The 17,078-nt window shown below is 38.9% G+C and overlaps 1 protein-coding gene across 4 annotated transcripts in view; it reads left to right on the forward strand.

Moving 5' to 3' along the window:
- Positions 1-2,763: 2,763 nt before the first annotated feature.
- The window catches only part of LOC149172872 (mRNA export factor GLE1-like), a 404,516-nt gene continuing 390,201 nt past the window's right edge, over positions 2,764-17,078 (forward strand). The window contains exon 1 of one of the 4 annotated variants that reach the window (XM_089424451.1): positions 2,764-3,037. In XM_089424451.1, coding sequence (XP_089280577.1) covers positions 2,988-3,037 — 50 coding nt within the window. In that variant the 5' untranslated portion in view covers positions 2,764-2,987. The remainder of the gene's footprint in view (positions 3,038-17,078) is intronic. The other 3 variants (XM_089424450.1, XM_089424449.1, XM_089424448.1) reach the window with 3 other exon arrangements.

Raw genomic sequence — 17,078 nt, forward strand, 5'->3', positions numbered from 1 at the left:
CAGGAGGGGTGAACTTCGTCACCAAATCCTTTGTTTTGCTCTTCATGAATGCTTGTATGAGTTAGGTGATGTTGTGTTGCTTATGCTTAATTTTACATGTGAAAACTAACTCATAACTTGAAGAGACCTTTTGGAAAACCTGTTTTGTGTTAAGACCCATTTTTCCTTGCAAAGCATCGGAAAATGGTCCTTGTTTTTGGAGAAGAGGAAATTGACCACCTCCTCCATTTTCAGATCAATTAGAAATCACTTTCAAATCAATTTTAATCTTCGAGTGACAAATAACAATTGTAGATAGAACAACAAATGCAATGAACAATAGAAGACAATCAAAAGTAATAAGAGGCATAAGATTTGGTCAAAGACCAGGGAAAAACCCCACAAGGTGGAAAACCCTTTCAAATTCTTCTTATTATTAGATTGTCATAAAATATTCATCAAAGAGATACAATGATTCCATTCATCAATAAAAGATTCATAGTCAATTCTTTGACTATCCAAAAAATCAACCAACCAATATGCAACAGATGAGCTTCAAAGTCAAATTTGGTCAATACGTCAAAGTCTGCAATTTTATCAAAGTCAACAACAATCAAAGATGCCCTAACTAGCCCACAAGTAAATGGTCAAAATCCTCCAAAAGAGTTTGGTCAACACTCAAAATATCTGGCCTTCCAAGCTGGTTAAACCTTAGTCAAAATAATCCTAAACAACTCAGTCAAAGGAGAGAGAAAGTTCCACGGTCAAATCTTGTAGTCAACATAAGTCAAATTACCCATAAAATCTCGATCTTTGTGCGAATGAATGCAACCTCCAAAAACAGATCCAAAACTGAAGTCAAACCAAGTCAAAGTATGCCCAAACACTAAAAAGTCAATGTTGGTCAAAGACATATTTCGACCCTCTTTAAATTTTCTCTCTCCTCCAATAGAAGAACTACAATTTTGGACTTGTATGAACCTCCAAGAGAAGAAGAAGATATGTGCGATGTGTGTCCAAATGAGGTTGACTTGACTTGAATTTATTTGCTTCTTTAGAGACCCAATTTGTCCTTTACGTCGACCTGTACTTTTGTGCACATGTGGGTTTTCACATTAAATATATATTTTTCCTTGAGTAAATCAAATTCTTCTAAGGGAAAAGAGGGTATTCTCTAAATGAGGAAGGTTATCCAAAGGAGGGAATTTTTCCTTGAGCAAGCAAATTTACACTTCTTTTGGTAGTCATCTTTGCCTTTGAGGGCTTAAACCTTTTGCAACACCTCTTGCTAAATTCTTATGGCTCTTAGGGCTTCTACTAAATTGTTATCACATGCTTTGACATTCCTTCTAGGGCTTTGGCATCATTCCAAGTTCTTTTCCATCATTCTTAGAGCCATGGAATTATTCTAAGGGCTAAGGCATCAATTCTAAGGGCCAAGGCTTTGACATCATTGTAGTCTCTTTGCCATCATTCCTAGAGCTATGACTTTATTCCTAGGGCTAGGGCATCAATACTAGGGCTAGGAATTTGACATCGATAACAACTGCACTCAACAATGTTCACTAAACTTAAAAAAATTGGTTGTGTTTTCTTTTCCATGGTGAATTGGTATAACTTGTTGGAGTAATCTCGATGAGGCCCAAGATTAAAGCTAACGATTATCACTATAACACCGAGAGTGTATCCAACAACCCGTAACCTAGATATACCAAGAATTTATGACTTAGAAAGAACCGAGACTCCAAACGGTTGGGGGAACTTGCTCCTCTAGCCTTATCACAATGGGCCAAAGTTGCCCCCCTTATGCGATTTTAAACGGAGTGGAGTGGATATCGGTTATGTGTTATTCTTTTTTATTTTTTATTTTTTTGACCATGGTGAATTAGGGTGAGGCCCAAGGTCAAACTTAGTGATTGCTACTATACAACCAAGAGTGAATCCAACAACCTGTAAGCTAGATATACTAAGAGTTTATGACTTAACAAGAATTGTGGCTCCATGAGGGTGGGGATCCTACTCCTTGAACCTTATCATAATTGGCCAAAAATATCCCTTGAGATTTAAAACTAAATAAAAAAATAATATTCCATTGTACCAACCACTTAACTATATGTTATTCTTAATTTATAATTAATTAATTAACTTTAAAACATACCTTACTACTCCCCTCCTCCCCTCCATTTATGCGATATTGTCCCTACACTATCAAGTATGGACAATATCAAGTATTTTATTTGGATTTGTATACTTCCTTTTACTTGGTACACCATACTCAATTAAACATATTTTTCCATCGTTGCCAAAAAGAAACTTAAACCTCAAGATCTAAAACCATTTAGAGGTGTCCAAAAGCATTAGTGGGTCATTTCACTCTTTAGACACCTAAAGTGTTACTTTATTAGGGAACGAACACCCTGATTACCAATTTTACCAAGCCTCAAGGTATTATTGATATTCTTTGTTCATAACAAGCTAAAGGCTATGGAGAAGCCGTTTGAGTCTTTGTCAAATTGAAAACCATGTCCGATGATCAAGGGTTGCATTAATCCACTTTATAATGCCCATATGGTAGTGATCGCAAAGGTGAATTATTTAATTTTAAATTCTAAATGACTCGTAATATTGATTTTTTTATTATGGGTTAGGTGTCGTAACCGGATTGGTGGGAGACTACTTTTTCTACCCGTAAAACTTGAAAGACCATCATCGCTTGGACTTTTCTACAAAAACTATAGATTCCCATTACATTCAAGCAAGATAAATCTATATATATCACTATATCTAACGAATTTACATTACCATTTAGATAAATTTGAAAGCACAAGTATTTTTTTTTCCTTGTGACACACCCTGATGAAGCATTCTAGAGCTTGGCCTCTGTAGTTAAGTTCCTGGCTACGTTGGATGCACTGCAGAATATATAGGGCTTTATAACGGCATCCGGGAAAAGACTGTTTACAGGGAAGGAACGCGGACATACTATCATAAAGAGGCCGAGTGCTGAAATGTCTCCACAGCCATCACCATGGGCGAACAGGCCCACACGCCTTCCAGAGTATGTGATATCTCCATCAATTTATTTCATGTTTCATCTGTATCAATGTATGCTAAGCTTCAACCAGGTCCATTTCATATTGCATTATCTCTTGGGTTTATGGTTGTTTCTCATACATTTATATAAATGTATTGCTTCATCTGTTAAACCGTTGCTTATATATTATCTGACACATAGTTATCAAATTCAGTCTAACTGAGCAAAATATTCGAAAGTTCGGCTCTAGTAAAGTTCGGTCGATTAATTAAGCTATATACAGCCCAGTTAACATCAGTGAATGGAACGTCAGCAATGAATATGAGATGGATTTTGCCATAATACGGTTCACATTACTGAATCAATCGCCCGAAATTAATATGAGCTAGGTGTTGAGCACGAGTCAACCAGGAGCAAATATGGCAGGGTGTGTGGAGATTGTAATCGATTTATATTTTATTGCGATTTCCAATATATCACACTTCACCACTTTACATCTGTTGCGCAAAAAATCGTGCGGCCCTTATTTTTTGAAATACCTGTTATTTTACAACAGAAAATTTTACAAGATAGCTGAAAGAAGTAAAACCAGAAACGGAAGGCTATATGCAACGAATTTTCATATCATATTCCTGAAGCAACTAGGGCAGCAATAAACTCAATATAGGCTAAATCACTTAACTCGTTGGCATCCTTGATTAAGAAATTTGACAGACAATTGCATGCATATCTCTTCTCACCAAGAGTGACAAAAAGATTGGACTGAACCGAGTCCCGACATCATTAGAGAAGACATTGCATCTTCGCTTCCAGATTGTAAATAAAGTTGTAATCCGGAGATAGTCTCAAATGCTGGATAAATGGGACAATACCAAAGACCCAGAGTCACCAAGAAGAGCTGCATGCCAATGAAGTTGTCCTGTAGTAGCACTGAATGTTGGTCCCACACCAACCATCAACATGGTCTAGCAATATAGTAGTCCCATAAAATATGTTTCAAGGTCTCTGAGTGGCTACAATAGGGGCACAGGGCATCTGTTATCCTGCATTTGGCAATATTGGCTTTGGAGGGCATATCCGAATAAACAACTAACCAAGCAAAGACCTGGAGCCTGTAGCTCAATTTAAGTGACCAAACACTCTGCAACCGTAGCCTCAGGATTGAAAGACACCCAAATACTATTAATTATAGTAGATAAAGGGTGCTTCCAATTTAGAAGAAAGTAAAGCTTCTTTGAATCATACTGCTGAAATGGTTTCCCAAACCTGCATCCCTAATCTGTCCAAAAGAGGCCTTGCATGTCAATATTCATCTTGTATTGATCTCACGAGGGAGCAAACCCATAATGTCACTGACAACTAGCTTATTAGAGGGAAGAAGAGCCTCTAGCGGGCTAACTCTCTCCAATCCTTCCAATTCTTGGATCCTAAGTCCCAAAGATCTCCAAAAGAAGACCCCCTTCTTGCTTAGTTGGGAAATACATTGCCCTTGATTTAGCTGGCTCCAAATAGGATGTCATGGCAAATTCCATGTTGCACGACTCCCAAAGAAGTTCCATCTAATCAAAGGAGAAATAAACCTCTAAGCCTCCCATAAGGAAAAAAGAGCCTTTTGATGGGATAACTCTCTCAAATGCTTCCAATTCCTGGATGCAAATTCCCAAAGATCCCTCCAAAAAAAGACCCTCTCCTTGCTTAGTTGGCGAGCTTGAAATTTTGGCACTCATAAGTGCACTTCCCTATATTTAGTCACTCCAAATAGAATGTCATGCCAAAGCCTACCTTGCACGACTTCTAAAGAAGATTCTTATGACCAAACGAGTGACAAACCTCCGGGCCTCCCAAATGCCCCATTAGATGATGGAACTAGACACCCTAAAGAGTTGAGAGGAAGAGATGATATCCCACAACCCAAGGGGTCTTGGATCAAAAAGTAGATGCTAAGCAGTGTGAAATTGGTGATGCAAAAGAATTTGCCAAGTGGTGGATCCCTCAAGGCACCTTACTATTGACTTGGTGGCCATCATATGACCTTGAGTTGCCACTTTGATAAGTATATGATCACCTTTGTCTTTGGGCATATGACAAATTTCCCAAGGAATCAGAGGAAGTTTTTGCTCACCATCATACTTGGACTAAAGAAAGGATCTAAGAATCTACTCAATTTTATTGCATTGAGCCCTTCTTAGGAGCCAAAAAAATGTTGAATTTCCACGACCTTGGGTATAGGTTAGAGTCTTAAAATCACTGACGCTACCAAACCAAGAATCTCAATCATAAACTACTTTGTAGTATGTACAACGAAAATATAAAGCAGTAAATCACATATGCACAAATATACACACTTTTTAACAAGATTGTACAATATTGTACACTCACAAATCTTCATTATATTAAACCAAATCTGAATAATACAACAATCTATGGTATACAAGATACAATGACAAACTTCGCTGCAACTTCGATGTTGTATCTTGTCTTGTCGGTCCTTCGCTTTTGTACTGCTCACTAGCTGCCCTTTAGTCCTTCAAAGGACAACACATCGAGACTCTAGGAGGGTTGCCACCTAACACTGTTGCATGTCACTTCTGCTGCGTGTACATGGGTTCATCTATTAGCTCTCTAGGTTGGCCAATTAGCGAGCTCCAATCTGCATTCTAGTAGCCTCTTTCGTCCATCAAAGAGCTACTCATAAGGCTGCAAATTTCACCCAATCTTAAACTATCTTCGTCATTTCAAGACTGCTAGTCTAGGGCTACTTTGGACATCCACACACTGACCTCCAATAGTCCAAATAAGCCCAATACTACACTGTCGGTTCTACTCCTAAGATGGACACTTGCACACCACGGAAGGTCCTCCACACGACACCAACAAGTTGCAACAACTACTGATCCAAACTGGTCAACTTCTTTGACCCAACACATATCAATCTTGGCTCCAAGTCTACTGTCCCACACTGCCCTTGACTGTCTCTGGTTAGGGCATCTTTTGCAGGCTGCAACAACCCTTAACCAATCCTTGAACAACCCTTAACAACCTCCAAAAATTTGCGACATACCCTTAGGAGACCCCTCCTCTACCACGCTGTTGTCATAGGCATACACCAACCCCTTAAACCTCCCTTCACACACCTAGTTGTGGTGCTATGGCTTGCGGCCTAGCACACAACGATCCTGTAGCAAACGACCATCATCTTTGGTAGCTTTTGTCCCTAAACGGTGCCCCAAAACAGACTTGCCCTTCTCCTTACCTAACTCGGCCTCCCTGCAAGTGAGAACAGACCCCAAAACAACCTCCAAAAGGCTCCTATGCTGCCTATTTTCCACGTTGTCCTGTCTCCTACCTGCGGCCCAATTAAGGTAAGAAATCTGAATTCTCTTCCTCCTCTAACGAGTCCTTTTCTTCAAGTGTGTGTTGCAAAATGGATGAGTAAAATGAATCTCCTTCACCCTCTATTTATACACAAATGAGGGGCTTCACGAATTCATTTGAAGAGACATGTCTCTTGGACGAATTCCTCAAGCCTACATGACTTTGGTTGTCCATAATTAATTGTCAACTTCAAAAATTCATAATTTCGTTTCTAGAGCTCTGATATGAGTGATCTTTGGAGCGTTGGAATTGGCTCACCAAGATCTATCACCTCATATTTTCTCAAGCTCCAATTCATCATGGTTTTGACCCAAATCTCGATGGGTGAAAAACCCCACGGTTGGGTTCCAAGCCTACAAGTGACCCTTGTGGCACTTTGTCCTCCAAACCTTGAACCTTAGGGCTTGGAGTACCTCCCAAGCTACTCATAAATCATCATTCCCTCTTAGCGAGGGAGGTACTTCCAAAATTAGGAAGTAACGCATCATCATCGTCACTACTCACAACACTTGCTGATCCAGGTGGATATTGGTGGCCACCCGCCTATTCCACTTGGACCCCCACGATTGTTTCTTTCAGTTTTTCAGTTTCCTTATTTGTAGCACAATTTACTATTTTTGGCAGTTTTTCAGGTCCTGAATTTCCGAAGCCTTTTTGAGGCCCTAAACGATGTTTTTTGGGAAAATCGTGACCAACATTGGTCAAAACCAATGTTGGTCATTCAAAAGTTGTAGTCCTCAGATAGATCTTTCTAATGAGGTATTGTGCGCGTCAAACGAAGATCGTATGCCAAAGTTACGACCCCAGGAAGTTGATGTACCAATTTACCCAAACGGGGCCCATAGTTTGGCGCTTCATCTCCTATGGTTAGGTTTTTGGATGTTTAGGGTTTTCCATTGTTTCTCAATAATAAATAGGCCTTTGAGCCTCATTGTAACACAATTCAGAGGCATGTAGTTGCCACATCTCTTCTCAGAGATAAGCTACCATCGCCTGAGCTAGCCTTATTTCCATTTTGTTTGTAAGCATATTTCAGTATTTGATATTAATGAAATGAAGTGTTATTTCTATTGCATCTTTGTATTTATGGTTATATCTGTAATTTGTTGTGTTCTTGTTTAAATCCGGATCACTTGGCCAACTCTTAGTGCTGACAATTGCAGTAATCCTTGTTTTGTGAACTACGCCTCTCTCGAAAGTGTCACTATCACTGTTGGAAGCACCCTGCTTCTTCTTCTTTTCTTGTAACGTCTTCCACACTCTCCATGATTCCTTCTTGGCAGTTGTAGGAGCACCCTTTCTCCCTACTGACCATGCGCTCTTCTTGGATTGCAAAGTCTCCCTCTGAACCTGCAAGCTCCCTCTTAAGCTCGACTCCCTCTGAGTCTCGGGAATCTGGACCTTCTTCTCGGGAACTTGTACCTGCTCCTCTGAAGCCTGCACTTGCACCTGCTCCTACTTCTCTGGAACCTGCACCTGCTTCTTTCCATGATCCACAGGCTTGCCCGTCAACCTGTAGAGACCATGATCTCTAACTCCGAGTACAAACCCATCGGACTTAGAGCCTCTGGGCCTAAGTCTTTCCTTCCCATCCTGGAACAAAACCTCAAACCCCTTCCTCTTGATCATCGAGACAAAAGTCACGTATATCTGAGTCTTGGTACAAACAGTACATCATGGACCTGCATCACATGTCATGTCTCCATCTTGAATGGCACAACTCCTGATCCTCGGATCTCCAACTGACTCTTGTCGCCCAACACCATGTGCAACTTCGAGTCCCATTTAGCTAGAGTCTCAAAAATCTCCTGTGACCTTGTCATATGCTTTGACGCACCACTGTCCACGTATTATCCATCCTCATCGACAGTACCCTGTGAGAAATGAGAGATCATATCAAAGTCCTCCTCCTCCAATCTCCTGGTGAGATCATGTATCTCAGCTGAAGTGACAACACCGATGACCTACTTTCCTTTCCTCTTCTCATCATCTCCCTTCTTCTTCCTCGGACATCTCGACGAATAATGACCCATCTTGCCATAGTTGAAACACTTGACTTTACTCAAGTCATTCTTTTGCTTACCCTTCATTCGTGCTGCAAGTGCCACGTCATCATCGAAAGACTTCTTCTTTGGATGAAGATCCTCGTCTCGCAACTCTTCTTGAATGAAGTCATCCCACAACCTATCCCAGTCTGGCAGCTTTTCTCTGGAAATGATCCCTTTGATGAAGGGCTTCCATTCCTCGTTGAACCCTTTCAAGGTAATCCTTACCATATCTTCATCTGAGACAGTCACACCGATGGTAGCAAACTCACCTTTGACCTGAGACAATCTCGTCAAATACGAGGTCACACTTTCACCCTTTATCATCTTGGTGGACTTCAACTTATCCTCCAATACCAGTACTTGGTTCTCGTTCTTATTCTGGAAGAAATCCTGAAGAGCCATCCACATCTCATGTGCATTGTTCTTCCCGGACAAATAAGGTATTAGGGCATCCTTCACACCATCTAGGATGATCAATCTTGCCCTCGCATCCAAATCTTCATATATTTCCAGCTCCTTAGGGTCGGTTGGCTTCTTGATCCCTTTCTCGGTGAACTCCCAGATCCTATTGACTTGCAAGACCAACTCGATCCTTTCCTTCTAAGGACCATAGTTGGACAACCCCTCCAACCTATCCTCATACCGCAGACCTGCCTGCAACTTCGACATTGTAGCGAGCCCTTCATTTACAATGTGACCAACTCCCTCAAAACAATCTATCCGGGTGGGACCATAAGATGGACTAAAGCTTTCAGCCTCTCTAGGTACCATTAGGCTTGCTAATCATCAACCCAAGGAACTAGGTGCGTAATGCATGGTCAAAGCTCTATGACCAACGCTCCCCTCCCTACTTTGGGAACTAGACATCAACATGCAGGTCGATCATATGTCCTCCCAGGCATTTTACACACACAATGCCTCAACACATCAAATCTCTCCCAATCAAATAGATCGATAACATCGAGCATGCTCCCAAAACTTCAAGAGATTTACCTGAACAACCCCAATCAGTAACAAACTTTCAAATATACATAAGTAAACACAGAACTTTGGGGTTTTCAATAATCTTGATGATGCTTCACAATTTATCATCGTAGGACTTAGAGGCTTCCCAACATGTCTAGACAGAAGTTTCCTCAATCATATAACTTCCTTTCCTACTTCTCATGCTGCAATATTTTCTACACCGGGATCCTTCTTTCCTTCTTTTAGCAACACCTCAATATACTTTATCCAATTTCTTCTTCAAGGTATTCATCATGACTATAATATGCCCTCCCTCTCAACTTGGAAGATATGCCCTTTCTTTTATCTAGGCTCCCTCTTAACATAGGGAGATCAAATTCTTTCTATGACATCGAAGAATCTTTCATGGCTTCCATCCTTCTTATTCGAGTCATCTTGATCATCATCATTTCATATAACTTCCTTCCTCATGTTTATCAATCAAATCAACTTTACTTACAAATATCTTCAGCATCTTGAAGATTATGTACTTGCACAACTTAGCAAGTACAACCAAATACATATATAGAAGCATGAAGTTAACCATATCAGTTTCATACAATAATGGAAGCATTAGACTTTAGACAACAAATACCTAAACTTAGTGAGGTTCATAATCAACAAGAGACACATACTTTTATACTTCAACTTCTTGCTAGGGTATAAATCCTAGACTTCATCATCAAGACTTCGAGCAACTCAATCAAGATAACAATCTTCATTATATCTAGGGTCTCAATATTTCTTCCAGAGATATGACATACTCTAATATATTGCAAACCCTAGAAGCAGTTCAAACAAGTATAGTTCTACAATGCATCCAACAACTTTAGAATTCATATCCTAGACTTATACTAGGATTTAATGCAAACCCTAGATTCCATCTTCGAGATACTAAGCCTTAGATGTCAACAATCAAAACTAACCACAACACAATCTAAGGTTTCAACTAAATGACCAAATTTTACTAGGATTTGTTGTAAACCCTAGATTTTATCATCATAATGGAAACACTATCACCTAATCCTAGAATATCAAACTTCTACTAGGGCTTAGTTACAAACCCTAGAACTTATCAACAAATAGGTTAGCAACTTAGCACATATATATATATATCTAGGATAATCATGCATAAGTATATCATATATTGGACAAACTCAAGACACAAATATCAATACATTTAAAGTCAGACATATAATGATCTTGATTAGGTTAGGGTTTTGATTAGACAGACACACAAAAACCTAGGGTTTCATTCCTAGGAGCTTACTCTAGATATTATAAGGGTTTTGCTCACAAACCGTAATTTAGCAAAACCTCAATGTTTAGGAATACATTACCATCCAACCCTAAAGGACTAGGGTTTACATAACAATACTAAGACTCCAAACATGACATTACCATCAAAACCCCAATCATCAAAAGAATAGTATTTTCTAGATTTCATCAGTGATCCTAAGTAGACTAGGGTTTTTCACATTAGCATTGACATACCCTTAGGTTAGGGTTTCATAGGGAACCTTTTAGGGTTCCACAAACGTGATGATTTTAACGAGGGTAGATTCAATCTAAAGATTAATCACCCAAACAAGAATATTTAAGATTCAAAAGTCCTAGACATAACACTTTTTTTTAATGGTGGTTCACAGACACTGAGTGACTGCTACATCCATGGGAAAATCTAGGTAGATCAACCCCAAGGGATCTACCTGTCGGCCAAACTAGCAAGGCATAACCCCACTGGCATCGAGGAGATTTGACTGCGTGACCTTCCAATAGGCGAGGTACTTAGCCACAAGAACTCGACCAACTGAGCTATCCCTTTGGGCTATCCTAGACATAACACTTGTTAGTAAGGTAAAGCATATTTATTTGAATGAATGAATATACCATTATCACGAAGAGAACAAAACTTATGATCTTAAACATACCTTTGAGTTGTTTTCTAGACAAACCTTATAGGACATGATTTTCAATGCTTTGTCTTGTGAGATTTTCTCCATAGCCCTTGAGCATATCAACAAGCTTTTCCTAAACAACGAAAATATAAAAGGAAGTGTTATTAGCATCACATCTAGATAAGAAAAGGAAAACTAAATATAAAAGATAATACAAGGAGTAAGATACTTATCTTTGGAAAAATGATGAGGGCTCCCTTTTAATCCAATTTCGAGGGATACCTATAACTTTAACAAAACATTTCAACGATGTTTTTCCAAAGTGTGTTAAACCTATAAGTACTAAAAATCAAAATACAAAAAATTAAAAAAACTTAGAATAGAGGGGCTTAGTAGTATAAGTCCTTTATTTTCGATTCTTCGGTCTTGTTCTTCTTTGGAGATCCTTCTTCGACAACATTTGCTTGATCCCTATTTCTCTTTCTATTTCTCAGATTCTTAGGACAATCGCTTCTATAGTGACCCATCTTGTGGCAACTGTAGCATTCGATTTTGGATAGGTCGACCTTCCTTCTAGGCCCTTTAGACTTCTTGAATGTTTCTTTGTTCTTGTGATGAGAAAAATAAACATTTGAAACTTTCTCCTCTTCATTCTCTTTGTTGCTCACTAATGAAATTCTGACTTCTTCTCGACTACATGCATTCAATAATTTTTCGAATGTTGGAGTTTCCTTCCAACTGTTGAGACTTGATGAAAAGGCACTCCAAGATGTTGGTAATCCTAGAAGTGCAGTGATTACAAGCTTCTTTTCAGGAACTATCTCATTGATTGCCTGGAGTTCATCTCTGATTCTAGCTATTCGTACAAAGAAGGATGCCATAATGTCTTCCTTTTTCATCTTTATAGTTCTCAGTTCATGCCTAAGACTTGCTATTTGACCAAGATTCTTGACTGTGAATAATTTGGATAAGGCCTCTTACATCTCTTGAGCATAATCTATGTTGGATATATATCGGATGAGGTTATCATTTATTCTATCCGCCATTAGGGTCATGGCCAATATCTCTATTTCTCTGAACTTTTCCTTTTTTGCATCACTTGACTCATTTGTAAGCTTCTTTACTTTTCCTTTGACTAGGTTCAAGACTTTATTCTACTTGAGGATGAGATCTATCCTCTTTTTCCATGCCATGTAATTGGATGCTCCTTCTAATTTGTTTTCTCCCTTCATTGAGTTAGACATTGTTCTTGAAGATAGTAGGCTTGCCTTCTTATATGTTCCTTTTCCTTGATGACCCTTGTTCAAACTTCTTAAAACTCCTTATTCTCCTTTCAATAGATCTTCAGGTTGCCTTTTTCCTTCTTCTTCACCTTAGCTCTGACATCATGTTGGAAAATCAGAGAGGCAAAAAGATTTTCTTTATGTCGATAATTTGCTTGTGATATTCTTATGTTTTTATTAACTTTCTTGTGTTCTTTTAACTTAGTTCATCAAGCAATTACCAAAACCATAACACGAAGATCAAAGACACCAGATGTAGGTGGACAACCAGGGCAAAACTCCTATCTAGGGGAAAACCCAGTCAACAACTCTTCCTTTAATAGTTTCACGAGATGATCCAAGACTCGACCTAGACACAGACTTCCTCTAATCACCAAGTCATCCTGTCCTTTCTTCTGCAGATGATAACCTTCCAACAACAACTTTGACCTATTCACTTCGATTTTGCAGTTGCAGACTTTCAACTTCCCCAACAACATAACTTCGACCCAACAGTAACTTCGATCCTGCAGTAACTTTGACCCAGTAGTAACTTCGATCCAGCAGTAACTTTGACCCAATAGTGACTTCGATCTAGCAGTAACTTCGACCTTCCAAGAAATAGCCCAGTAAATCCACACGTCTGAGAGAGAGACTGTGAAAATTTCTAACACGAAATTTTACTGCAGTAACTGATTTATGTCTCCTACTTATCTTCAACAATAAGTTATTTACAAGACGCTTTAGTAAACATTAAAATAAATTCTACAGCAGTTATCACATAATAGCATGGAGAAAATAGTAGTTATATACAAGCATAAGAATCAATCACATTAACATAGTTATTTTTGGACAATTGTCTTCGAAAAAACCCAATGCGGGAAAACCAATGCAGCAGATGAGGGTTTATTTATTATTCTTCAACAACAATCTCTTTACAAGGAATGATTTTGCAGTACATAGAGAAACCTTCAAGAAAACACCTGAGATAATTTTCCTCCTCAACTAGGAGAAATTCTAACACCCTAGAGACCCTCTAGCATTCACTGCATCACCCCTCCATCATTTGTGTGAGGACTGCATCATCCCTGCGTCATTTGCGTGAGGATTGCATGAGAACTGTGTCCTTGGCTGCGTTGTCTCTCTGAGGCACTGCATCACCTCCTCCTTAGTCTCTGACTAATGCTGAAACCCTCCTCTTCCTTCACCCTGCAACTCTCCCTCTGAAATCGAACTTCTTCTCCTTGAGAATCATTTTCCCTCGGGTTACTGAGTACGGTGTGTCTCCAAATGATTCTCAAGTCTTCTCTTATACTTTTCCTGTTGATGAATCAACGACCGAGATTAAGTCCCTAATCAACGGCTAAGATAAAAACAGACTTGATCCTCGTCTCTTAAAAGCTTCTCACCCATATATTTATTAATACCCATTAATATTTTTATTTTCCCAAGTTTAGACTTAGGAACCCCATTAAAAATATTAATTATTTTAATAACTCATCATCCGGGTGGAATTTCTCCAAACGATTCCTGGGTCTTGGAGATCTCATGTATTCGAGCCCCTCCACAAAATTTTGGAGCTAGATCACATCCGATGCTACTCAAAATCAATAGAGACAATCATGTTCTCAACAGAAAGTGATTTATCAGATTTTCCATCTGGCTTTGCTTCATGTCATTCTGCTTTCATGCCATATATCTCAGAAGGACATTTCATCCTTTTATATGGTCTGCTTGGAAGTCATTTACATGTCTTCCCTTTGATAGTCCTACATAAGCCCATCCAGATGTTAGTTTAAAAATAATCATTGAACTCTTCAGAGTTACCTTTGTAATGATCTTTCACCTTGACATCTTTCTATAAGTGTTGGCATCTTGCATGCAGATTGACTCATCTCCCAGAGATATTTAGTGTCAAGGGTTTCTATCTTTTTCCGACTTCTTCTGGGAGATATTCTAGTCAAATATTCTTGGACATTGAATGCTCTCTATCATTGTTATATATTATCACGATCTCTTTCTTTCTTTTCACACACTTCATTCCCAGGAGCTTCCAATCTTGTTTGTAGTCAGCTTCCTCATGTTGCATATATTATCTAGTGTGACTTATGCTCTTCTGCAATACTTTGGAGGAGGAGATCCTTTCTAGATCATATTTAACTATATGTCCTTCATGATAATCCATGTGAGCATACATACCTCATTTTTTCTTTTAGTCATCCAGACTTCATGTAGTAGCTTATCCGAAGGGACTTTATCCTTCAAACTTGCCTCCTTGGTGTGTCATCATATTATTCCTTGAATCTCACAAGTTGGAATTCCTAATGGAAAACTTTTGCTTTCTTTCTCTATCGGTGAGCCCTTTGATGAGAATTCTAGAGAAACTCGAGGATATTTGATGTCCTCATCCGGCAAATGTTTTCTTTTGCTTCTCATGAATACTCATGAGGTTTCCTAAGAGCTTCCTTAATTAGTAGGATTTGGACCAGATATACTTTCTTCCATGTCACGAGCTCTTACTTCTAATATTTCTATGCTATTTTCTAATGAGGTGCATCCTATCTAATTTTAAACTGCATCAAGACCATAATTTACAAGTGAAAAGTACCTTCTTGAGAAGAAGATCATCTCAGTCATAGTAGAGATCTTTTACTTCTTCATTCTTAGGCTTCTTGGACTCAGGTTCTTGCACTTCTTTAGTAATTTGTAGTCCTTCTCTATTCCCCTTGTCCTTACCACGATTAGGACAATCTCTTTTGTAGTGTCCAAGTTCCTGACACTCGAAGCATCTTATCTTATCCATGTTTCTTTTCTTTGAAGGACCAAACTTTTCAAAATTTCCCTTTCTTCTTGTCATTGTAGCATATGCTTGATTCTGTTTGCTTGGTCCAACATCAATCTTTGCTTGGTTTCTTCGATCTTACATAGTGACCATAAATCTTGAAATGGAGTAGTCTCTTTCTTCCTATATAAGCTTGAAGTGAAGTTACCCCATTCTTCTGGTAGTGCATTTAGTACTACTATGGTCATTTCTTTGTTTCTTAGGGCATCCTTTTAGCCCTAGGACTCAAGTCAAGACAAGCGAAGTCAAGAGGAAGGCTATGAGAGGGAGATCGAAGTCTCCTAGAGAAGCAGCAACAATTGCAATAGTTATTGGGAGCAAAATTTCGGATCTACTGGGAGGTCAAAGAGATTGCAGTAGGAGGTCGTGGTAGACTTGATCTTGGAGGGTATTTGTCTGAGTCTAGGTCATGGTTTTTGTCAACTGAAAGATCTGAAAGATAAAGAAGAGATGTACGGGTTTTCCCCTCAAGAGGAGGGGTTTTGGCCTTGGTTTGCAGCATATATACTGTGTCACTATTCTTATTGTTTTAGTAGCTGTTTGATGTATTACTCATTGGATAATAAAGAACAAAGCTAATAAGTAAAAGGTAACATAAGAAGTTATCAAGTTAAGAGAATTAACATATTCATTTCCCTATTGAATTCTCAACATGCTATTAGAGCTTTGGTTCTCTAAGGGCATCATGAAGATCTCCTCTACAATGAAGAAGTTCATCAAGAAAATTGCAAACCATCTCAAGAAAGGTATCAAGGAAGCATGGAGTTTCTTATTATCTTCAAAGAAGGCATCAATCAATGAAAGGGATGAAGGTCTCTTCTCGGCTCTCTCTGGTACATTCCAAGACGAAGACATTTGGGTAATCGATAGTGGTGCATCAAGGCACATGACTGGTCACTTCAACCAATTGAAGACCCTATCAAAAGGAAAATCTGCTTACTCTGTGGAACTTGGAGACAATAAAAGCTATCCGGTGAAGGACATTGGATCAACTTCCATAAAATTGAAGGATGGAAGCAACATTCACCTCAACAACATTCTCTTTGTTCCAGGTTTGCACAAAAATTTACTTTCTATTTCAAGTTTAGAAGATAATGGAGATAAAGTAGCTTTCATTGATGGAAAGGTAGTTGTTTGGGAAAAAGACTTAAGCATAGATCAAGCTAAATTTATTGAGAAGGAAGGCTTTACAGATTAATATCTCCTGTAAACCAAGCCCTAGTTCACACTGAGATTGGTCGATGTGAACTTTGGCATCGAAGGTTTGGTCATCTACATTTCAAAATTCTTCCAACTTTAAGTTCCATAGTAGATGGAATCCCGAATCTAAAGGAAGACCATGAAGGTGTCTGCAAGGGATGTGCATTGGGCAAGACTACCAAGAGACCATTTGGAACCAGTGTTTCGCGGTCGAAAGAATCTTGGATCCCATTCACTCTGATGTGTGTGGCTCTGTGACTCCAAAATCACTTGGAGGCTATCTATACTATGTCACATTCATAGATGATCATTCAAGGAAGACCTGGGTTTACTTAATGAAAACCAAGGATGAAGTATTTACAAAATTTCAAGAATTCAAGGCTGAAGTGGAAAACCTTACAGAAAGAAGAATCAAGATACTAAGATCTGATAATG

Source organism: Pinus tabuliformis, chromosome 4_2 (genome assembly GCF_031772625.1).
Source record: "Pinus tabuliformis cultivar Carrire ecotype Pingquan chromosome 4_2, CPIR1, whole genome shotgun sequence".
Taxonomy (NCBI): domain Eukaryota; kingdom Viridiplantae; phylum Streptophyta; class Pinopsida; order Pinales; family Pinaceae; genus Pinus; species Pinus tabuliformis.